The 25,398-nt window shown below is 39.6% G+C and overlaps 2 protein-coding genes across 3 annotated transcripts in view; one reads left to right on the plus strand and one right to left on the minus strand.

The window, feature by feature from the left end:
• Nucleotides 1-1,209: 1,209 nt before the first annotated feature.
• On the plus strand, nt 1,210-6,205 carry serping1 (serpin peptidase inhibitor, clade G (C1 inhibitor), member 1). The gene is made up of 11 exons (XM_035660491.1): nt 1,210-1,334; nt 1,660-1,707; nt 1,817-1,925; nt 2,024-2,185; nt 2,309-2,611; nt 2,831-3,046; nt 3,621-3,764; nt 3,897-4,100; nt 4,192-4,331; nt 5,373-5,595; nt 5,841-6,205. The coding sequence occupies exons 2-11, from the start codon at nt 1,660-1,662 to the stop codon at nt 6,086-6,088; spliced, it is 1,797 nt and encodes a 598-aa protein (XP_035516384.1). The 5' UTR covers nt 1,210-1,334; the 3' UTR covers nt 6,089-6,205.
• A 264-nt stretch (nt 6,206-6,469) lies between these two features.
• Nucleotides 6,470-25,398, minus strand: part of doc2d (double C2-like domains, delta) — a 34,874-nt gene continuing 15,945 nt past the window's right edge. For both annotated transcript variants that reach the window (XM_035661049.1, XM_035661050.1), the window contains exons 6-11: nt 23,974-24,100; nt 23,700-23,756; nt 22,871-22,995; nt 14,477-14,558; nt 14,138-14,234; nt 6,470-9,549 (exon numbers count right to left, since the gene is read on the minus strand). In XM_035661049.1, the coding sequence (XP_035516942.1) occupies nt 9,410-9,549; nt 14,138-14,234; nt 14,477-14,558; nt 22,871-22,995; nt 23,700-23,756; nt 23,974-24,100 (628 nt within the window). In that variant the 3' untranslated portion in view covers nt 6,470-9,409. The remainder of the gene's footprint in view (nt 9,550-14,137; nt 14,235-14,476; nt 14,559-22,870; nt 22,996-23,699; nt 23,757-23,973; nt 24,101-25,398) is intronic.

Genomic DNA, 25,398 nt, shown 5'->3' on the forward strand with positions numbered 1-25,398 from the left:
ATATATATATATATATACAGCTGTCAAATAAATGTAGAATATTCCCAGCTCAAGTGTAGTGTGGTAGAAAGTATTAGAGGCATGAAAAGAAATTAGAGGTACCTCAAATTTGTACTTGAGCGCAGTATTGAGTAAATGTACCATTATGCACCATAAGATGAGAGATGAGAGTTGTCAGTTCCCTTCAATCAAACTAGTTGTAATAATATAAAATTGTTCCTTAAACTTTTGTTAAGATAAAAGTACAGGTATGTGAGCAGACAATCACATTTTATGATATATTCTCAAGGGAAAGAGTGAGACAGAAGAGAACTGAAATAAAAATGAAATATTAAGTATGGCAGAGTAAAGGCAAAAATGTATGGAATAAAAACTGTTAAAACAATTAAATTATTGGATGTAATATATGAATAGATATTGTTGCACTGTTTGCTCACATACATGTTTCACTTTACCAACAAAAGTGACCTACTCAACTAAAAGTTACATATAGGTGGTGTTTATTTAAATATAAGTTGTTTTAAAATACATATACAGTTTATTGTCACTTTTGGCATGTTGATGAAGACCTGGTTAAATGAATCAACATCACTTGTTCAAACTAGTGTCGTCTAAAGACGAACTTTCTAAAAACTGTCCCACTGAAATCTCTATTTTAATGCCACTGTTACAGTTGGGTCTTTATCTTCTTTACTGTTTGGTAATTATACATTACAAGGTATAGTATAGAGTTTATATATTGTTTTTCAACTTTATTAATGTTAGGGTTGACGTCCACAAATGTGGCAACACTGTTTTCTGCCAATTAGCACAAACTCAGCTTGTGTTTACTTTCTACAATGTCCTTGTCTGTGTAGTACTCCATGCAACCTTTGGCAAAATCACATTATGTAAAACACTTCAAGCAAAAACATTTTATTATGCAAATTGAAAATAAAGCCAAAGGGAAACTGCTTATTCACCCCAACTCCTAATTCCACTAGTGATGATGGACTTAAGCACTAATATAATAAATAATAAACCTATTTGCAATTCAAAAATTAAAGGCAGTGGAGGCTAAATGAAAGCAGGAATATAAATCATCCTACCTGGTATCTGTTGCCAACATGTGAAATCATGTGATTTCCAGCAAGTCAGAAGACCTGCATTAAGCAAACAAACATCTCTAAACCAACAATCACAGATTAGTCATTGTTGGTTGCAGTTTAGAGGAGCAGACAGTCAGAGGTGGTAGATGGAGTGAACACTGGTCGGGGTGGCAGAAACATTGCTGGTAAAAACAAACCCCAAAACATACTGGTGACTGAATTTGGATACATTTGGAAATTGAAGAGGTGTGAGTTACTTAATGTGTTTCTTCTTTTGTTGATTAATCACTGAACCAAAGCAATATTATTTACAGTATATTATGCATACTGTTATAACTGTGAAGTTTTTGATGGGTTTAATCTCTGACAGAAATGTACTTAGTGCAAATGGAAGCTGTAACTAGACGGTCACAGTTTAAAGTTTTAATTGTGGGGAACATCACTATGTTTCACAGATTGCGCCACGTATTGATCCTTTTTCCGGCTTGGTGCCATATTCATTTTGAAATCCTCACTTGCAACAGCTCCATCAACTTGCTAATCTCATTTTACTCCCTTTGCTCTGCTTTAGATGAGACTACAGGCCCTACTTTGCCTTTCGCTGCAGCTCTTTTTTGAGGTAAACTTGAGAAATGAAGAAAGAAATGGCTGAATGTTTAACAACAATAGACCTTGTCCTTCTTGACTCTTGAATATTGCAGCTTGTTTAAAACTATGTTTCTGTTTAGCTTTCATCATGCACAAATCTCCGGGTGATAAGTGGTTCCACTCTGGAGCTGCCCTGTCTCTCAATTCAGACTGAATTCACTTCAACTGCCATCACCTGGACATTTAATGGTCTTATTATATTTCTACCACCACTATTCACACTGTATTGCAAAAATAAAAGTACAGTTATATATATTTTGAGTTTGATCTATTGTTTTTTAACACAGATAATGATATAAGTGCTCTACCGCCTGGCTCGACAAGAGTTATAAAGGATGGCTTGTATCTCTCTTTGTCCCCTGTAACTGCTGCCCACGAGGGCGAGTATGCCTGTATGGTAAAGGAGACCGATATGGACATAATAAGGAAATACAGGATTACAGTTGATGGTGAGGAACATACATTCTCTTTTTTCATACATACATACATTTTTAATATGTTGTTTAACAAAGTGAAGCATTGTAATTTAGGTAGTTATATAATATTCAAAGTCTTTGCTTCTCTCTCCACAGCCTCAGTTCCCTATACTATTAGGGTATTCGAAGGCTCCACCATTCGCCTCCCGTGCCATTTGCCACTTTCCAGCCAAGTCAGTGCCAATGCACTTTGGTCCAAAGAGACGGCTGTTGGCATAAGGACACGACTGAATCTTGGAGACGGTTCAACAGATGATAATGAAAAGGTGGAACAGCTTTATCCAATGGACCATGATCAGAGCATCATACTCAGAAACACTGTCATGGAGGATGCCGGACTTTACATTTGTGAATCTGCTGAGGGGCAGAAGCTGAGCACTGTACAGATTACTGTTGAAGGTAAGTTTTACAAACTTTTATACAGTTTGGACTATTTGAAACCATTCATTATTATAGTAAATGGCAAACAAACAAGCTCCAAATAAGCTTTTTAACAGCATTTTAAGCATAATGAACACTTCTGCAGACCCACGATATCAGCAAAATAGATAAAATATTAATTTCTAAACAATGCTGAGGTGTTGTTAACATTTATTTACATTTTTTACTTTCTTTCAGCTGTTCCTACCCCTATTCCTTACTCCTGCACTAACTACACCACGGCATGGGAACCCTGCATGGATGAGAACAGTCGCACAGGGGAACCCATGTTGCAGGAATCCATGGCAGAGTTTTCCATGAAGCTGTATTCTTACCTCAGAGAATCACAGCCCTCAGCCAACTTGCTCTTCTCTCCTATTAGTATCAGCGGTGTACTATCCCATTTGTTGCTAGGTATGAAGCAAGTTCCTCACTTTAAATTAAATTAATGATAATTATCTTTAAAGATATGTCAACATATCCAATAAAAACACCAAAACTAACAATCAGTTGAAACACTTAGTGCACCAAATCCACCACTAATAATAGTTACAGACAAAGACACAGTTTGATAGTATCTCTGGTTTGATAATTGCTTGTTAAAAACTACTGTTGCCTAATTATTTAGCCATTTTTACAAATAAAAGTATATATTCTTGACCTTTTTTCAAATATTTACACCTTCACTAATGTATTGAGCTACTTAGTCTTTTTATGGAATGTGTTGAAAAGATACAGAATAACACCAACCTTATCCTTTAAGATTACTTGGTCTAACAAGCAACATTATCCCTCTTATGCCTGTGCACATGTAGGGAAGATACATTTTAATGTGACTTATATAAAAATGTTTCTCACTTTGAAATGTCACAAGAGTTTTCTTCCTCTTGTATTAAATGTCAGACATGCCTTCCAGCTTTCTCTATCAGTCTAAATTACAGATGTACTCTTTCTATATCATTACGTCTTTTCTTCCTTTTATCTTCAGGGGCAAGGGGTACAACCCGCAAAGCCATTGAGACGGCTGTCTGTGTGCCTCATGACTTCTACTGCGTTCACTTCCAGATGAAGAAGCTGAGAGAGAAGTTGGCCAGCTCGTTGCACATGGCTTCTCAGATCTTCTATAACCCACGTATTACAATCACTGTGTGAAAACTGCAAAATAGCAGAAAGGCAGCCAAAAAGATAGATGCAGAGATTCTTAAAGATAAAAATTAATCGGAATCTCTGTAGCTCATCATGGTTTCTCTGTTCTCTTCCTCAGAACTGACTCTGACTCAGTCCTTTACTAACCAGTCTATCCAGTTCTATGATGTGGAGCCCGTCAGGCTTCTGGAAACCAGCGAGGAAAACGCACGGATGATCAACAGCTGGGTGGCAAATAAGACCAACAACAGAATCACAAATTTGGTTGACTCCATATTACCCAGTACACAGCTGATCCTGCTCAACGGTGTCTCCTTTAATGGTCAGTAATGTGTGTGTGTATGTGCACAAGTTTGTGTATGTGCATGTCAGAATAGTGGAAACTAATAAACTGTGTGTATTGTGTGCATCAGGTCAGTGGAAGGTCAAGTTTGATCCGAAGCCCAAGAAAGGACATTTCTCAAAACTGAATGGTGATGTGGTGAAGGTCCCACTCCTGTATCACAACAACTACATGGCCGTTATGTCGCACGTCATTGAGCTTAAGTCACAGGTGACAAACAGCCAACACCCATCTCAACCCACCCATATACGCATACTACACAGAGGTTTTCAAAGTGTGAGGAGAGTTGAAGTGGGGTGTAGAGGGAAAGACGTGTGAGAAAAAGACCCTAATGAAGTGAAAGGCAATTAAGATACTTAAAAACCCATAGTTTACTGATTGCCGTAAATTCCGCCAACTAATCAGACGCAGGGACATGCATGGACATTTTGGGGGGCAGGGGCAAAAAAAGGAGCGCTCGGCTCACCTACAAATTCCCACCCTAATGTTGCCACACCACCTTTCATAGTACCGTTCAAACACTTTTCATGAAATTCATTGTTTAGGTGTTTAGATGAGTTCAGTCACTGTGCGACATCTGTGGTTTCTACCAGGAAAATTAGGAAATATACAATTTAACGGCATCGAAACAGATTTCCAGTATGTTAAAGAGCCTGACAAGGTCAATACAATACTTATTTTAGGGGAGAACAATTCAACTATTTGAAATATGGAGGTAGATATAGTATAGATGGTATTTTTGGTGGATACTAGTGTACCTTTTCCTAATTACATTAATTGAATAACAGTAATAACAACAATAATTATAGCCTCATACAATTAACATTAGACACAAAGGCAATTGTCCAGTCTGGGGCAAAAGGGCAGGGTCTTAAGCCCCATTTGAGGTCTATCTGTGCATGTGCCTGCTCAGAGGTATAACTCATTGAAATCTGACAACACAGGAATGAAATAGTTTATATTCAATGTGATTTACAGTTTCTGAGGATATTATCTCTTTGTTGTCCATCGCTAATAAACTTCCATAAAGTATCCATAAAAATAATAAAATAATCCTAATAATAGGACCAAGTTACAAAATTCATAAATAACCTTTATGTGTGTACTATCAGTATTTTATTTATAGGAAAGTATACATGATGGGGGCACAGATGTCTCAGTTTTGTCTGAAGAGGGCCCACTGTGTTAGACTGTACAGAAAACCCCTGTTGTACAGTAACACAGTCTGGTTTTATTTTATTTCCCCAACAGGTGGCGAGGTTTGCTCTCTCGGGTGACAGCAGTCTTTATATCCTGCTGCCTCGCTCCAACACAGTGTCTGACCTGCAGCAGTTGGAGGAGAGGATGACGGACACAGCTGTGAAACAAATGATAGAACAAATGAAAACGGTGCCTCCTCAGCCTCTCGAGGTCACTTTGCCCCAAATCAAGCTGGATGTCCAGCCAGACATGAACATACTCCTCAAGAAATTAGGTTTGTTTATCTTTCATGTTCTTTTCTGTCTGTCAGACTCAGCTTAGTCACACCACAGAATGAATAGCAGCCGTGTTTTCAGCCAGTACCAGCCAGTAGACAGCCATTAAGTACCATTTGTGAAATATGTCTTGCCATCTCCTCTTTGATCTCTCTGTATCTCATCCACTTACTTGCTTCCCTCCCTACTTTTTCCCCACCATTATTGTTCTTCACTTTTCCCTCCCATTTTCCCCCCTGACCAGGACTGTCATCACTGTTCGAAAGCGCCAACCTGTGTGGCCTCTACTCCGAAGAGCAGCTGGTTCTGGACGATGCCAGACACAGAGCCTTCCTTGCCCTGACCGAACAAGGAGTTGAGGCCGGGGCTGTCACCACTCTCTCATTCTCTCGCTCCTTCCCTTCCTTCTCTGCTCTGCGGCCTTTCGTCATGCTGCTGTGGAGTGACCTGGCCAATGTGCCACTCTTCATTGGCAGAGTGACTGACCCATGAGAGAGAAGAAGTAGGGGGACAGACAAATAGAGAAAAGAGAGAAATGTGATATAACAGAAGGGAAATGGGCAGGAAAGAAACAGATATATGGTAAAGGAAGGCTGTCTGGTAGAATCAGAAGTCATGTAATCGTCTTACTATGCTTTTTCTGAAAATTCAAACTTGATATAACACAATATAAATTCAATATCAGTATTGCTTCAAGTAGTTACTGTTAGCAGTCACCCTAAAAACAACAAATATGTGTATTGTTTTCAAAGATGACAATAAATAAACACACATTTACACAACACACGCGGCTGCCTGCCTTAAATTTTTGAAGAATGAAGCACAACGTGGATCATTCAAAGGAAGACAGACGACCACTGAAACAACTTCAATTTATTTTGCGAAGTAGTTACACAAACCCACCACAGGATGGCAGCCATACTGTGTGATTGACATTGACAGTGAATGCACAGGGACTGCAGTAGTGAATTCCCAGTCTCATTCGCCCCTGCCCTCTTGCATCATTACCACTTTAATATCAATTTAAGGAAGACAAGTGTCAAAATGTGACAGTAAAGGTTTTGTTTTTTTTAAATCAATAGCTTGCTTGGTAAAGCACAGCAACTGAGCAAAAAATACCCTGAATCATCGTATTCACAAACAAACAAATACACACTGATGGTAAGAGACTGAATGGATGGCATCGACTGTAAACACATCAGCATTCAGAATGATCAGCTAAAGTTGCACTCTATTATACAAGCTGATAGTGATTGCTAAACATGCAGCTGTATTGCAGATAAAATGATTACATAAGCAAAGCGGGGTCAATAGACAAGAGTCAGAAAATTCAGTGACTGTAAACAAAACCAACAGATCCACAGACAGGAATAAGCCACCATCCAGCCAGAAATGTGAACTCTATTAGATCACTGTCACCCAGCCTAGCCCCAATCAAAGTACTGAGTATTCCCAGAAATGTATCTTTGATGCCTGGATAACACGATAATGTTGTTGTTTTGGTTTGATTATCTCACTGCTGACTGCTGGGTGTTTCGATGTGCATAGAAAAAGTACAGAATAAACCCCCCGCCCAACCCTCTCGTTAAAGTCCTTTATGGTCTAACGTGAAAATGTATTTAATCTTCCTATTATGCACATAGTTTAGTTCCCAGCTTTGATAATGCCCAAGCCCTTTTTATTCGAAACCTAATTCACCACCAAAGGATCCATTTTTTGCAGTCAACGATGAGACACAAGGTTGTTGAAGGACAACAAGAATATGAGCAGCCGGATCGATTCAACAGTTAGAAAACTCCCGGAGGCCACTGACCGACTGTGGGTGTGCTTTTGTGAACCAGTGTATGGCCAGAGCTGTAGTGACAGGTGAACCGGGGGAGTACATTTGATATCCTGGCAGACATTTAGACAATTCAGTGATAGTCTAGCCCATATACACCCTCAGTATGCAGAGATGTGCATAGAGATATGTAACACACATGCGGGTTAAATGTTCAATTTAGCGCTGATTTCCAATATCTTGGATCCTGGTCTGTGATTATCCACTGTCCCCTGATGCCAAATGTGTTTCCATGCGAGTGTAATCCCATTTTACCTCCTGAGGTTAAATTGTATGTGTGAGTGTGGGGGGGGGGTACATTTCTACTAACTGCACACAGTTTATCTCAGCAGGCAATCCTGTGCCACAGACATGGACACAGTAGTCCCAGTGGTCTTGTCTGCTGTCTAGAGGATGAAATATGTTCCACTATAGACCTAATATTTAATAGGTTAGAAGTAATGGGGTGAAAGAAATAATGATCACAGCCATCTGATGGTTGATTTCAGCCCAATTTCTTTTACATATTTTTTTACGATCCTCTCAAAGAGAGTGTATCAGAGGGTGTACAGAGATGGGTTAGGGCAGCTCTTCTAGCTTTTGGCAGCCCTATTCTCAGAAATCAGATAACAGGACCAATCAAATCCCTGAATTTTCAAATTAATATATTACTGATGGATATGCAGGGCGGAAATGTCGCATCATATGTGAACTCTGTTGGAGCAGAATTGGAGCCACTGAGGTAAAACCTGCTTGGATCCTGTTGAAATCTAGTTCATAATGCTGCAGCAAAATGAAAGTACAAACGGTACCTTCTAAAGCAATATCCGTTCTGCCTGCCTCGGACACCACTTCATCCCTTTATAAGGAAAGTCAAAAAGAGCGGTCAGAGGTTATGTATCAAGATTTATTCCATTGCTCTATGACTGTCTGGCAATGGGAGAAAGGGATGGCAAAGGTCTGGCACCCATGATTGACAGCTTGTCAGTGTCCTCCAGCCAGGAACACTCACACCACTGAGGCCTGTGGTGGTGGTGACAGAGGATTTCTCTCTCTTGTATGTGTCTTTCTTGTCCTTTGTTATTATTTCTTCACACCTCTGTGCTTCTGAAGTTGGATGGAGACATTTTGAATGGGGCACGACGTGAATGCAGACAGACAAGACACTGCACAGACAGAAAATGTAGGCACTCATATTCTCATAGCCCTCATACACACACACACACACACCACAACACCTACCACACACACACACACATATACTGACACGTTAATGTCTGATATGAAGGTGTATAGAAAGCCACTGTCACTGAAAGACAATGAAAGACATAAAAACACTGAAAACAGTAAAGGTACAAATCCACCAAATGGATCATTTTGTGCTTTATAATACGGTGTGTTGTTTTGCATCAGATCAACAACCACTACATAAGAGACTTCTCAGAACAGAATCACCCTTTTGTAACATCCCCCCTCCTGGAACTATATACCACATTATGAGTCACTAGGACGCACATACTTTTGGCCCCTTTCACTGAATGAATTTTGAGTACATTAGTTTCAAATCTCTTCATTAGACGTAAATTTGAATGACAGAATATGAGTGACTTCCACAATACAGTAAGGTCTAAAGCACAATTCTGTGAGTATTGTTTTGTTACGTCAACACTTTAATGAGGACATTGTCACAATTTGGTTCACCTTTAGAAAAAAATACATTTAAAAAAATGTATTCAGATACACAATATTACCATCACTAATATTAGTATGAATATCATATACTAATACTCGGTGTTGTAATCATTGGCGTTATATGACGGATTTCATTTTCAACATTATTATTATTGCATGTTTTTATCCTTTGCTCTTGTCACTGCTTTACTTGATCTCTATTACCATCTTTCAGTGAGACAAATGTGTGTGTGTGTGTGTGTGTGTGTGTGTGTTAGTGTGTGTGTTTGAGTGTGCTTGTGTGCATGAATGTCTTGTGTAATCTAGTCCGGTTTGTCACTGCTTGGGGCTCCTTGCTGTGTGAGCGTATGCCAGAACTCCACTTTCTTCCCTTTGTTTTTGAGACACTCGAACCAGTGTTTGAGTCTCTGTCCGCTTGCATTGATTCCCAGCTCCACTCCACCTACAAAGAGCGAGGCAGAAACAGGGAAGAAAAATCAGGAGGTGACGGGAAACTGTTGGTGGCTGATGAAAGGAAACAGAAACTGTGAGGAAGAAAGAAAGATCAGTAGTGGAAGAAGCTCTCAGATCCTTTACTTGAGTAAAAATACTAACACAACAATGTAAAAATATTCAGTTCAGTAGTTTAGCCAAGTGGTTCCCAATTTAAGGGTCACGCCCTGCCAATGGATCACAAAATAAATCTGAGGGGTCATGACATGATTAATGGGAGAGGAAAACAAGTTCTGCTACAAAATCTTTTATTCATTTTTATTGCACTTTTCAAATTTTTCTAGTCTTTGCTTTGCTTGACATAGTAAATAATTATTTATTTTTTCACCTCAAAAAGGAAGGAAATTTTAACCTGCAATAACTGAGTCTTCTGGTTACTTGGAGGCAGCAGAAACAAGTTTCAATACTGACTGACTGATGCTGTTATGGAACAAGATTTGGAGTCGTTAATTTGGAGTCATATTTTTAGAAACCTGATGAATGTAAGTCCCATATTCACTCTTTATTAGCTCTGTCTTTGGTCTCTACCAACTCCCGAGAGAAATATCTGGCTCTTTAGTTCACCAACTAGTCACTAACTGTGTCTGTCTGCTGTTTGATGCTGAGCAAGTAGCATACAGTGGGTTTTTAGATGAGGCTGAAAACAGTTGCTTCCTGCAGCTGAAAAAGATGAGAGCAGTGAGTGATAACCAAAACAGTAAAGATGCAGGCTGGACTACTAAACAATAAGCTGAAATTCTCTGTAAAGCCAAAGGGAGCTGCAGATTCAGGTGATAATTCTCTGTAGCTTTATCACTAGGAGCTTTCACATGACACATTGTTTTGTCATTTGATATTATTATAGATTATTTAAATGACAGAATGTGAGAAGTTTAGTGACAAATCTCTTTTTGTATGAACCACATAGACATCTAAAATGTGGCCCCAACTACACTCTGCTCACAAACAAAAAGGGTTGAGTACTAATTGAATTTTTAACAATGCATTTTATTTTATAAGATAACATTTTTTAAGAAAATCTTGTAGTAACAAGTAACTACAGCTGTCAGATAAATTTAGTGGAGTATAAAATACAATTTTGTACAGAAATGTATTCGAGTAGAAATACAAAGTGGCATAAAATGTATGTAATCAAGTACAGCTACCTCAAAATTGTACTTTTGCAGTAGTTGAGTAAATGTAATTAGTAACTTAGCACTACTGGCGGTATCAAAAGATAACAACAAACAAGGGAACAGACTGATAGACATTTTTCTTTTTTTGATTAAATCTAACATTCAAAAATATGTAATTGAGCTTCGGCAATAATGTAGGCTACATCAACATTCATGCCATTAAAGATTATTATTATTTGACTGACAGATATATGTGGGAGCAAAGAAGGAAGCAAACAGACATTCAAGACAAATTCCTCCAGGCAGAGAGGAAGAGAAACAGACAGGTAGCTGGGGAATTACAAGAAAGAGAGATTTAGATAACAAAAGATTTATTGAAAGAGCGGGCGGTGGTGGTGGTGGTGGTGGTGGGGGGGGGATAAATATGCAGACAAGCAGGAAATGACTCAGGTGAAAGTGGGCTGAGGTGATGGAGGCGTTGGTGGAGAGGCAGACTGTAAGACAGAGAGATGCAGGCAGTTGTCACACCGAGGTTATTACAAAGCCATTCCCTTGGCCGTGATTGCACAGTTAATGGAGTGCGAAGTTTTAAACATGGTATTTTGGCTATGCTGCCTTCTAACAGCGCCTTGGAAAATGACAGCCGCGAGCAAACAAGACTAGATTGTTGATCTGAGTCTCATCTGAGCTCGGCACAGAGCACTGCCTGAGATGTTGCTGCTGGGAGGAAAGGAGCAGGCTTTAAGTGTTTCCTACCTTATATCCTCCTTAACTTTCCTTTCACACACACAGACACACACAACTCGAAGAGCAGGTCAAAACCTGTTGACAGAGTTTCGATAGGATAATCACGCACAACACGTTATCACCTCCACCCCCCGCCCCCACATCACTCCCACCACCTCTGAACAGAGGTCGATGGAGTGTTCCCTGAGCCTGCGGGTTGCTAGTGACAAACAAACGGTCAGCCATCCTGACATGCGGAGGGGGACAGAAGAAGGATGAGGAGCCAGAGCTGGAGGAGATGACACAAATGAAGGCGAGGCTGACACACAGGTTGGCGAAATTGACGCCAATATTCGCAAAGGTTTAACCATGTCCCCCTGTTCTCTGTCTCTTTATTTTTACCCCTCACAAAAATCTTTCTCTGCTGCACATCTGCCTCATTCAACCCAGCCAGCAGACACACAAGTATTTGAGGTGAACTAATTTTGTAGCAGAACAGTAGACCTGAAGGCATCAGTATGCTTCGAACAAAGCGTTTGTCGTATCATCAAACAGTGTCTGAGCCCCTTTCCCAAAGCCCTTTGTCCACCTTTTGTTACACAATTTCTGTCACTTTCAAAAGCCGACCGTAACAGGCATCCCCACTTCGTGCAGCAGCCGGCCAGGTGTGTGTAGGTGAGAATGTATGCAGGATTTAAACTTTCCCCTCAAATTCTCTTTGCATTTTTCACACGACTATGTCGGTCAGCTTTTGTGTGTACAACACCAGTAGGTGAAAATAATACCATGAATGTCTTTGAAGAGAAAATGACCAAAAAAGTGCCATCATCCACATTTGCGCGAATCATTGCATCTCGCCCCTTTCTGTGATATTTTTTGCCCTGCCTCAAACATGGCCATTCTGAACATGAACAAACGCTTGAGCCTGAGACGAACCAGTTTGTTTGAATCATATGAAACAATTAAGACTTGACTTTTGAGACTTATCTTAATTGTGACTTACTGCCTTAAGAATTTAAGTTCTGGGCTACTGCAGAAACATAACTGTTGAATATGGCAGCCTCCATGGAAAGTGACCCGCTGCATTTGTACATATAAAAGACTCATTCTAAGGTAACAACAACATTGTGGTGACCCACAATGAACACTAAGAGACATTCACCAAGAGACTGTACCTTTAAGGGAGTGGTTTGGTAAGGTGTACTGGTTTCGGGTTGTGTTGTGTTGCAGTTCTCACTCACTCGCTGTTACAAGTGATATAATTAATTTGAAGTGGAGAGTAAAGTTGACTCGACGCATCTCCGTCTCTTGTCTCCTCACTTATCACACTCCACAACATAATAATTCTTATTTTCAGATAATTATACACTAATGAAAATATAGTTATGCATATTATACTTAATTTCTGCCACTAGAGCTTTCTGTTACATGTTACACATTGGACTTTTAAGACTTGACTTGATCCCAAAAAACTGAACTTTCTCTCAAAGATTTTAGACTTGAGAATAATAATGCATGGATCAAACTTTTTCTCTTCCAATACTGAATCCCCCAATGACTTGAGACTTGACTTGCACCAAAAAGTTCTGGTATCTTAAGAGTCTCTTTAGTGTCTAGTAGTAGTAGTAGTAGCTGCATTATGTTTTCTGTAAGGCTTTACAGTGTTCTTGTAAGATGACAAAGACATTGTAGATTTGCTTCATGGGGAAGATGAAATTTCCCATCTCTCCTTTTATATTGATCTTCCCCACAAGTCATCCACTTGATTTATTGCCAGTGTTTTCTTGTGTACTTTCGCCCTCAATTTTTTTTTCTCTCACTGTTACGTTTTTCTCCATGTATCTCTGAAATCTCACCTTTTACCATCTGACAACCTCTGTATCTTCTGCCTATTAGCCTGCTTGTTATTGCTCTCACTCTTACAATAGTGCACTGGGATTGTGTTCGTTCGGCCTCTTTATCAACTCGTTTTCTCCATTCTTCTTTGTCTGTGTCATTTCTCCTAGCCCCAATTAATTTAACTGGCAGGCTGCTGTAGCTTAACCTGTAATGATAATGGTCAGGGGAATGGCTGTTATCTGGGGCTGTGCGTTAGACTGATGGCCTTTTCTCCCAGCAGGGCTAATAACTCTCTGGGCTTATCTAAACACAGGGTGTCTCCCACCCACCCAGTGCCTCACATACATGTGCACACACACACACACACACACACAAATTAGATAGAGTAAAATGCTTTGATCTGAAGGCCTTCAAGCTCACATGGTGGTAATCCATTCTCACTGTGCCTCCTCACTACTTTCCCATCGTTCCCTAAGCTCCCATGTGCTCCATTGACGTGATATACGCACCAGGCCATGCCAAAGCAGTCCGTTTAGCAGCCTGACGAACGAGAAGTGATCTGAAGTCCACAAAGGATGGGGATCCAGAGAGAACGTCTTCTTTTTTGATTTCTAAAGCCTCTCCATTTCCTTTTCCACTCAAACTCTCCTTTCAATCGTTCTCCTCAAGCCTCATAATTACCCCTCATTTCTCCACATTTTTTTTTTTTACTCTTCTCTCCGCCTACGCTCGGCCTGGTTTTTATGTTTTCTGCAATTGCACCACTTTCAATCAAACACTCTTGTACAGTCATCTACTTTGCTGCCGCAGCTTTCGTCTCCACTCCTCCCCTCCACACCACAGTTTTTCACAGCCTACCTATGAAGTCATTGCTCATTCCCAAGTCGTAGTCCCACACAGAGATCTCCAGGGTTTTCTTTGCCAGCTGGTCCACAGGTACATCATATGAAAACTCCTGTGCAGGTGGCGCACACAAGAGCATATTTATATCAATGATTCATAAACACGAGAGTTGAAAGGAACTGAATATGTAATTTAGTGCATTTTCAGTACAAGCATGCAGATTGATGCTGAGAAGGAAATGTCAGATTTACAGAAGTACTTTTAAAAAGGTATGCTTAATTGCCATGCTCAACTAAATGTCAAATACACCACAGGTGTATTGTAGTTATTTGTACAGCAGGAGATAAGTTGTACCTCATTGAATTCTGGGTTGAGAGTCTTTTTCTTCACTGAAGTCTTGTACTTGGACTTTTTCCCCATATCTGGCTGCAAGATGCTGAGAAAGAGAGAACAAAGAGAGCTAAAACTAAAGAGGACATGAATTAATTGGGACCTTGCACAAATTCATTTCAACCTCACGATAACGCATAGCTTGAAATTAAAGGAATAGTGTGACATTTTGGGAAATACGCTTATTTTCTTTCTGGTAAAGAGTTAGATGAGAAGATCAATAGTCAGAATCCATTAAAAGTTAAAAAGCCAGCAGCTTGTTAGCTCAGCATTACAACTGGAAACAGCTTGTCTTATACTTTGGTTTTTGCAGGGATTAACACACATGTTACTGTGAGATTTAAAGGTAGAGGGACCCATCCAGGTTAGCTGTTTCGCTCTATTTTCAATCATTGTGTTAAGCTAAGCTAACCGACTGCTGGCTGTAGCTATATATGAGCAGGGTAAAAGGGGTAACTGTAAATGAGACATAATCAATGCGCTTTACTTTCCTAACAGGACAATCATTATTGCTGAGATCAAAGTAATTAATCCTTTACTGTTTTAATCTTTTGCCCTGTTGTGACAGTAAACTTTGCTGAATGGAAGAAACCAAGGGAGACAGAAAGTTAGCAAAATCTCTTTCACAGATAACTGTGACCCAGACGTCTTTTGAACAAAGACAGGGACAGTGAGGGAGTGAAAGAAAAACAGAAAGAGAATGAGAAAGAGACAGTAGACCACAGCAAGATCATAATCATGGCAATGTTAGAGGACTATACGCTCCAGCAAAGAGGCAACAGAAGGATCGCTAGAGGGCAATGGGAGTCATCATCAGCATAAATTCCAAGTCAAGATGTACAGGCGGTGAGATATCTCACTCTTCCAGCCTCCCCCTCCCCACCCTCCCACCAGTGACGAATCCTGGCCTGACAGCAGATGCATGAGATGGGCTTGGGGTTGTCACTGCAGAGCCGGAATCAGAGCAAGTGAAGGATGGAGGGATGGAGGAGGAGAAGGAACAGGAGGTGGAGGAGGAGAAACTGACAGAAAGCAATGTGGTGACATTAAAACCTGAGCCACTGTACGGTGTTGGCACTGAAAATGTGATTATTCATGATTTGAAATGATTGGGCTAAAGTTGTAGTTTCAGAGACAATAAATTAAACAATTGTGCAGTCAGAGACAATTATAACTTCTGTCCTCCTACTTGTTGAAAACCAAAAGATGCAAACACATGGTTTAATGTCAGTCCTAACTAAGAGACAATGACCAAAGGAGTCTCAATTTCATGAATGTCCAGATGTTCACAGCCTTATTTGGTTTTCAACAGTAAACCCCAGGGTTCCAAACACATGGGGCTTGACTGGCCAAGGGACTAAGGGAGGCATGCCTTGGTAGCTGAATGCGCACGTAGTCGCAACCAAAACACAAATGATGGCAGGAAAACATGTATACGAGTTGAAAATGTTTTAGTAGATACAATCAGTGCATCTGTTATGCAGTTAGTATACTGGTTATTTAGGCCAGATAAAGACACCTTTAGAGATTATTCAGCTGTCTCTCTGCTTTGGTGAAATGCCCTCTGGAAGGACAGTAGTTATTCTTTAGTATAGTAGAAATAAACCTACTGTGTACCTATTACACCCCAGATTAAAGTGTTCCAGTTTCAGCCATTCAGTTGATGACATGTTACCAAACAACTTTGTGTCACCATTGTCACAGGCTGTTAGGTGTTTATTGTGTTTTAAAAGGTCATTTTCTCCATGAGCTAATCAGCATTTACCCTCCAAACCTGGTGCTTATAACAATAATCTGACTGCTCTCATAAGAAAAGAAACGAGAAGAAAGAAGGAAATCAATTGAGAGAGGCAGCCAAACAAAGCCTCTATTTGACCAGCAGCATGTGAGAGGGTGAGGTGAAAGCCTGGGGGACATCTCAGTCTGAGCTTTGCCAAATCACATTTTACATACGGCTCCAAGGCTGTTCAGACTGGGGATTCCAATTCCCAGAATAACAAAACATCATCTTTACGGCAACATCTCTAATAACAATTGCATAAATAAAAATATTCCGCACAGCAGCAACCAAACTATGCTCGAATTACTGTAGAAAATTCAATGTGAAGAATAATTCATACCACGGAAGGCTGGTCTACAGAGATAGGGAGGATTATCCCTCCACTTTTTGTTAGCTGTTTTCCTTAAAAAGTAGGTTGATCACTGCAAAATACAGTACACTAACTAACCATATATTTTTGAGCTGTACACATTTACTATTTTAGCCATGTGTCACAGGCCTCTACTGACTGATAAGGTTAACAGGGATTGACAGCTGTTCTTCTCTATAATGACAATGATGTTTAGATACTGTTCCAAATTTTGTTTTTCTCATGTGGCACAATGTGGACAAGTATGGACATGACTCATGTTAAGAATTACTACTCTAATACTGTAGCTTCAAAACATGTCTCGACAAAAAATATAAGATGTTCATACTTCATACTAGAGTTAGCAGCTCTAAGTCTGTCTTGCCTATATGTGCATTGAAAGAGGTATTAGTCACTGCAATTATTTCTTGAATATCTTTCAATACAATATTTTTATATAACAAGGTACAACTACAAAGCCCTCTTTATGTTCCTATATCCTTCATATATATATATATGTATATATATATACATATACATATATACAAAAGCATCTGTAACCTGAAGATACTGACTTGATTTGGTTAACTCAAACTGCTATGGCATTATATTAGCTCACAATGAGCTCAGCTTTAGAATCACCATGTCATAAAGTTTGTTCATACTACAATACCGACATGGACATAGTGCATATAGCTGCTGTATATGGGGAAAAAAGCTCATGTCCTCAGATCACCTGGCAAAGGCCTGTATACAATGTCAGGCTCTGCCCCTTGTTTGTACACAGATGTGTTCCACACATGCACACAAGAAGACAAGATGGTGACCTCACAATATTAAGAAGAGCTTCTTTATTTGTTGTATTTAGCTGAAAAACAGGTGTATGTGACTGCTTAATAAGAATAGTACCAAAGATGTGGAATACAGTACGCAGCTGATGTCATGTGGACCCTGGTGGCCATTTGGATGTGGCAAGCATCAATTTGGGTTTACACTGGGGATCTCTTTGCCAGCACTATGTACAGGAGGAATGATTGCAGTGACAAATAATTATGTCAAAGGTACATATAAGAAATATTAAAAATTAAATATTCTACATACTTAGTGACATATTTGGGAATCTTGGCGCCGCCTCAGGCGGCAGCTTGTGGCCACCACTCCAGTCGTGTTTTTTAACTTTGTCTGCAATATCCCAGCTTGGGATCAATAAAGTCTATCTATCTATCTATCTATCTATCTATCTATCTATCTAAATGTCGAACATCATGGTACTATATCTATTACATCCTGTCAGGGTGTCTGTCTATCTATCTATCTATCTATCTATCTATCTATCTATCTATCTATCTTGTCTGTCTTTGCCCTTGATGCCATTGGACCCACATGACTCAATCACATGACAACTTGACAACTCTTTAACTGCAAGGGACACAATAATTTGGTACCTAAAACCATCCTGACAGATTACGGAGTGACAAACAGAAGAACGAGAGCATCCCTGTAAATGAGAGAAGGGAACAACAAAAATACAGACGTGAGAGGGAGAGAAGATGGGGAGCGAGCCAATGTTAAAAACAGAAACCAAAGTTATGACACAAGACGCAAAAAAAAAAGTGATAGAAAGAATGAGTGACAATTGGAAAGAGGAGCTAAATATATGCCTGCTGCTGAGAGGAGCCGTGATTTGCACTTCACACACTTTTCAGAGGAAAAAAGAGAGAGAGAACAAAATTGTAGAGGATGGCAGTGTGCTTGGTCAGCAGAAAATATCTGACATGTTTTGCACTTTTTCTGCCTTCACATGTCTTTTCTTCATTTTAGGTAATGTGTGAAGAACAGTGGAGAGGAATGGGGGTTCTTCTGAAGGATGCAAACTCATTTAGTCTTTAAATGCTAATTTGCCCTTTTAAATGGAAGACAAATTAGTTCTGAGATAATTCTGACCTTGTGTCACTTGAATGGCTTCTAAAGGCTGATTGAGAGTCACAGAGAGAAAAGACCATTTGGAAAAGCCCTCTGGACAAATGTACATACACACATGCACATACAGCAAAAGAGACATCAACATCAGCTTTAGTTACAGATTCCTCAGGAGGATTGCTGGTGTTACAGCTGCAGGACATCACTGCTCTGACAGTGAAGTATAAGTCAGAAAGCTAGCTAAGCAAATCAATTTCCTTATATGGACATAATTGTTCAGTATACGCAGGAGACACAATTTACCTACGCCAAGAATACATTCACCCGGTTTTTTGTTGCTAACTTCACAAAAGCTTCACAGCATTAATTATGTTGGAAATCACAAAAGGGTATATTGAAAGACAGTTATGTACTCTGCAGACTAACCACTGAACTGAGGTAAAGCAGGCTCTTTGTAGTGAACACATAGATTCTCTTGTACAAAAGAGAACAAAAGGAAACTCTGGCAGGCAGACAAATGAAAAATCCAAACAACTTAAGTGTCAGAAATAAGAATCAGATCAGAGTGGCTTAAGCAAATCATGTAAACTAAGAGTTTGTACAAAAAAGAAACAGTCAGTGGAGGGACCAAGAGGAGGGAGACACAACAAAAAGGAATACAATGCAACATAGTAAGTAGGGAGAAAAGAGTGACAGAAAGAAGAGGAAGAGGTAGATACTTTGGGTGCATATGTAATTTTCTGGTGTGCTCAAAACACTGTATATCAAAATACCTTGCAGAGAAAGAAGAAACACATCCACGTATGTGTGTGTCTGAGCAAGAGAAAGAGTTTTTTCTTTTTTATAAGACGTGCGCTTCCTCTCTGTTTTTTTTGTTTGTTCTTTCATCTCTTTACAGAAGTACAGAAGACCTTCAAAGTCTCAAAGCTACGGGTGAGTATTGAAAAAGTTTTTCTCAATATTACACAACCTACTGAAAACACAATCAGGTAAAAATGTATTTTAGTACAGTAATTGCTGTCCCCTTCATTCAGAGTCTTCTAAATTAAACTACCAAATACGTTGTTTGTCTGTGCCCTCTACAATGACATTTTCTGATCTGATGATGTTTCTTTGTGTTGTGTGTTGATTGATTTTCTTACGTTTGTACAGGCTATGGAAACAAATTTCCTCTATGGAGGACAATAAATCATACATCTATCAGTCTCCCCATTCACTGTGCTTGCGGCTAGCGAGTTTGTCATGTAAAGCTGGACTTCACACAGGCACCAAAGAGCACACCTCCGAGATCTCAAACTATGCATCATGTGGCCATGCACGTCAAACACGCTAATCAGTTGATATTTCCTGTCAGGTTCAAAACAGTAAATGAAAAATATGTATAAGAAATAGTGTAATTGTAACACATCAAAAGAAACAAGCGAACGAAAGTCTCTGAATGACACCAGTGCACATTCTCTTATGTGCTGCCAGCAGAAGCATTTTCTAGATAAACCTACATCAAGCACACAAGGGATAGTCAAGCTAATCCACCTCTTTTTCTGCATCTTTTACCATCATCCTCCAGCTAAAAACGGGTCAAAACCAAGCCAAGTGTAGCTCATCTATTACTGAACCTTAAATAATTGTATTCCATCTTGGATCACAGTCTAATCAACTGAAGGAACTAAAAAGCTGCTTTAAAACTTCCTTCAAAAGCAATTTCAGCAACCCGGTGCTCCTTCTACCTTGAAGCCTCCCACTACTGGAGGAGGTGGCATTCGTTACGGGATTGTTTGTCCTGTGTGGGAGCTCTTTCACTCCCTGCACTGTGGGTATTTAAGTGTACCAGGAAGATCAGAGATTGAGCTGTGTGGGTTTTATCTGTCACCACCTCAGGTGTGTCGGACAGCTTGCCTTTTCTCGGCTCTGAACTTTGAAAAGAACTGCATTGGCTGTAAGTCTAGGGCCACAACTTACTGTTTTCATTACTGATTAATCTACTGATTCTTGTTTTGATTAATTAATAGTTTAGTCTAAAAAATGTATGCATGTAATAATTCCCCCTTACAATTCTTTGTTTTATCTCACCAACCTCCAAAATCCAAAGATGTGATAATGATGTGTTACAGTGATAGAAATCAGATAAAACAGCACTTGCACTGGAGAGGCTAGAACAAGTGAATATCTCCCTTTATTTGCTTGATAAATGACACAGAAACAAACAATTGATCCATTATCAAAATTGTCGTTAATTAATTTTCTAGTCGGTCGACAAATGTATTAATCGATTAATTGTTTCAGACAACATTTGAGTTTTCGTGTCTGAGGCCGATCAGGCTTATAATGGCTTTATATGAGTCACCCACACTTTGGCGTTTTCTAGGTTTGTGGGTGTTGTACCATGCTGGTGTCAGAGCGGGGCATCTGGCTTCGCCCCCACAATCCCGTCAAGCTGGTAAAAGGGTGAAGCGTGTGTGAAATAGAATAAAGGTTACTCACTGTAACTGCGGGTTCTATGAGCAGCCTCAGAGCCCTCTAACCTGTGTCCATGCGTCACACTAATTCTTAGTAGATTACATGGTGTATTCACGGTGGACAAGCAACAATAATCAGTATACTCAAAAAATCAGCACTGCTATTAATGTAGCCTACATTATTGTGCCCAAATGAAATGTACAAAAGAAATGGAGGAGCTGCTCACAACTGGACAAAAAATGTAAGTAATTATGGTCAGCTCCATGAACAAATAAAAAATACAGTATTATATTGTTAGAGAAACATTTTACTGGCTTTAATTTCTCTTTGTGAAATTAAATTGGCAGTGGCATTTTGCAGGCACAGTTCGAACTAAAAAATTTGTTGAATTTAATTTGCTACTACAAAACAACAAAGAATGCTGTTTTTGTGTATATTAAATACAAAAACAGTATACTATTGTAAGATGAGATTTATTTTGTTTAAGGTATTACAGTATATACAGCATATTTTTATTCTGTTTGCAATGTAGATGAGGAACTACATAAGGTGCCATGGTACCTGGAATGTTACGAATGGTGTAAAGATTGGCGGAGTGATAGTGATAAAGAGAGTGTTCAGTTGTCGCTACTGTTGTTAGGACGATTTAAAGGTGGATCGAGTAACAAGATGAAGTTCGTGCCGGCTCTTACTGTCACCGCGCACGACCTGAAGGTATTCGGTGGGCATATAGTAACTATCAAGTGTATAGTAAGCGCTAAGAGTAACCAGCGTTACGCTATGATAACAAGTTTTTTTTTTTTTCACAATTAGTATAGATATATAGTAGTATAGAATTCAGACTCTGCTTCTTGACTATGAGAATGTGAATAGGTGAATAGGTTTGGGTATGACAACCAAATAGCCTGTATTGGGTTGGGTTTTTGGCTCCCCCTGATTGGCCAAACAAGTACATGTACATTTCAGCATGCTGTTCCACAGTGGTGAGTGGACGTGTCCATAAAGCTCATTAAAGGGATGAAGTGTGTCTACCTTCTTCAGCATGCATTTAGCTAATAATGTCAGGTCAACGGCCCCTGCCCACTGATTGAACATTTTATTTTGGCGAAGGGCCTATACTGATTACCCAACATGTTTTTAATTAAATGTTCCTTCAGAATCCACACAAGGCAATTAATGGATATAGTTTATTAGCTACTAGGTCAGAAAATCACAGCCACAAAGTATTGTATGTGCATCCCAATATTATATATGGTGCCTTGCCAAAACCAACATCAAGAAAAATGCTATATCAAGCTCAGATTTTAAAAAGGTCAACCATGACCAACCGCTCTCATACGACATTTCGGTTTATTTCCCACAAATGTACAACCATGCATGAGTCTGTCATGCTAAATTTGCATTCAGGGATTAAGGGAAACAATGGTTCGCATGAAACAACATAGATTGATATGCAATTAGCCAACATGCCTATTCCAGGTAGATACTTGTTGTAGGCTTGTGCAGCTCGCTCTGATACTTGTTGTTTTGCACTAATCCTTCTTTCCCTAAATCTCTACATTGAGGTGGCGTGAGCAAAGTTAGCATGACCCACAGAGTCACAATAGCCACATTTAAGGAAATAAGCCAGGTTCAAATAAATCGGAATTATCCTTTAACTGGAACAATTAATGATTCCACCATGCCAACTAACACGCCTTGACTTTTTCACTGTATTATAGGAAGACCACATCACTTTGCTGCACTGACAGAGAGCATTGCCATTGAATGTGAACTGCTAATGCAGAAAAGCTGCATATGAGCATAATTTGTAGGATACCAGGTTTGTTCATGAATATCTGACATGACTTACATTTTGACAAAGGGGTCAGAGTAGCCGTTGGAGTCCATGGCGGCCAGATGGGCACAGCGTATGATCCCAACCAGCAGGCAGCTCTTCTCTGTGTTATAGCACAGTGACACCAGGATGCGGCCACGCTGGGGACACAGAAAACAACCGTGTCAGACACAGCACCTGTTTTTTAACCTGACGTTTCCCTCTTCAGTGAACACACAGTGGGGAATCCTGGACCAGGGTCAATGCAGTTTCTCCAAAACATATTTCACTCAAACAAGAATAAAAAAAATTCAAATGTAATTAAAAGGAAAATAGATGTGATTTGTTGCAACATTTCCACTACCTAGCATAGGTAGGTGTGTCTGTATGGACAAAGAGAGTATTCAAATTAAAGCTTGTAATTAAAGGCCTAATCTGAGCCTGGCAAAATGACACTGCTTCCTCCTCCTTTTAATCTCCAGGTTGAACCATAAACTGATTCTAATCAGAGACCAAAAGCTATTAGCCCCTGTCTCTGAAATCACGAAGAGAAATGAGATAAAGACCACCAGAGTAGGGAAACACTGGACCGTCAGTGCCAGGTGTAATTTACAACATGTTGCTATATGGACTCCTGTGAGCAGTTTCCCTTCACACTAGTCTATTAAGAGTTCATGCCATAGACACATATACTGATTAAAAAGGACTAATCATTTTTTTTAAAAAGTTTTTTCTTTTAAATACAGGATGGATTAGAATTAGAAAGAAAAGAAACTGTATTATACATAGGCGAGTAATAGGAAATTACAGTGAGCCATGTTTCGGTTCAAAATGGAAATAATAAGATTGGTGATAATAGGTTTACCTCCTCCTCTGCCACGACTGCTCCCTGCTCCACTGCTTGATTGTTAGTTTCTTTATTCTGAAATGAGAGAGAGAGAGACATTGTGGTTATAGCATACAGAGCCTCCAGGTGAATATCTATTACACTTCATAATGCAGCATTTCAAATTGATGCCTGATAGCCCCCCGGGCAAACATGCACAATGGAAATAGGACACATCTTGATATATATGTCCACAGAAACCCATTTTATATTTATGTGAACAGTCCGAGCACTGCCACACATACACGCATACCTGTGCAATTCTCTCCAGGCCCATATTGTAGCGTTTGCTCTCACCCTCTCTCAGTTTCTTCAGAGCCACTCTCACCTCTCCGATGAATTCATTTCGTCCGAGTCTGTCCATGTCACATACACACAGCCTTCACACGCAGACACGCATACAGATGCAGAGGTGGAGAAGAGAAGCAGGTGAGTCAGAGAAAAGTTACACGTGAACCCTGCAGCTGCTTTGCTCTGCTCATTATTGTGAAGCAAGCGTAGAATGTGCCAAATATATCCAAAGTGCATCTGAACAATCAATCAGCTCCTGCATCGTCAACACAAGATGAGATCTGGCTGGTTTCACATGAGCGGCCTCATAAATGATGATAAGTCGTGTGACTGCTGAAGATAGTGTTTCCAAAGGATTTCAATTTCCTTCTTGACTGTTACTCCGTCAGACACTAATTTGTTGTAATTTAAACACATAAGAGGAAAGAGATTTAAAGTTTAAAGCATGTAATCAGTTTCCCTTCTGCATTTCCCTGACTTGAAAGGACACTGATTATGTTGTATACAGATAACTCATTTGCAATCAATATGTCTTATATAACGATTATTTAAGGTGACTTCTGTGCTTTCTGGGAGTTTGTACTGCAACACTTAATGAAAAACAAGACTAAGAGTCTACAGCATGCTGATGTTAAGCGATGAAAAGACATCAGGCCCTATTAAAACTACATTTAGTCCACATGCTGAAGTACTGAAAAGTGAATGGTTTTTTATTATATAACTTTCATTTCAATGGTATTTTGGTGACAACATTTTTAACACACAACAAGTTCTACAGGATCTTGTATTTCTTGGCAAAAGCAATTAAAAAGTTCCAGCCTTTACATAAACAGTGTTATTGAGCTGGATGTCAGCACAGTAAAGCCAACGTGATTACTTCCACCTTCAACACAGATACAAATATACAAACTCTGTATTTTGTATCTCTCTTAAATTCAAAAAGAGACAACTGAATCAATATCTCCTCCCTACAGTTCTGTGAAAGTATTTCTTCCACAGGGTGCACTTGTTTAAACTGATGGTGATGTTTGATGGAGGGTGAATATTCCATCAGGTACAGTACAATCTTCACAGCCCATCACCTGCTACAATATTCCCTCTGTGCTCAAATATTCCCAGATGGACCGTCGCTGCTCTTGATTTCGTCCTCACTCTTCAGTCTCTATTCTCAACCTTTCTCTCTCACTCTTTCTACACACGCACTTTCAAACACACACTCTTCCTGTTCTCTCCCTGTCCCGCTGACATTTGGACATTTGACATGCTGGTTCCAGCCTTTTAGTCATAACTGATGAGTATCTCTAGCAGAGGCTTCAGAATAACTCTGACTCATGACCGCGGCTGTCAGATGATTTATGTCCCTTTGCTCTGTCATACATGTATGGTG

Source organism: Morone saxatilis, unplaced genomic scaffold (genome assembly GCF_004916995.1).
Source record: "Morone saxatilis isolate NCDOM2014 unplaced genomic scaffold, NCSU_SB_2.0 Contig17, whole genome shotgun sequence".
In the NCBI taxonomy this organism is placed as follows: domain Eukaryota; kingdom Metazoa; phylum Chordata; class Actinopteri; family Moronidae; genus Morone; species Morone saxatilis.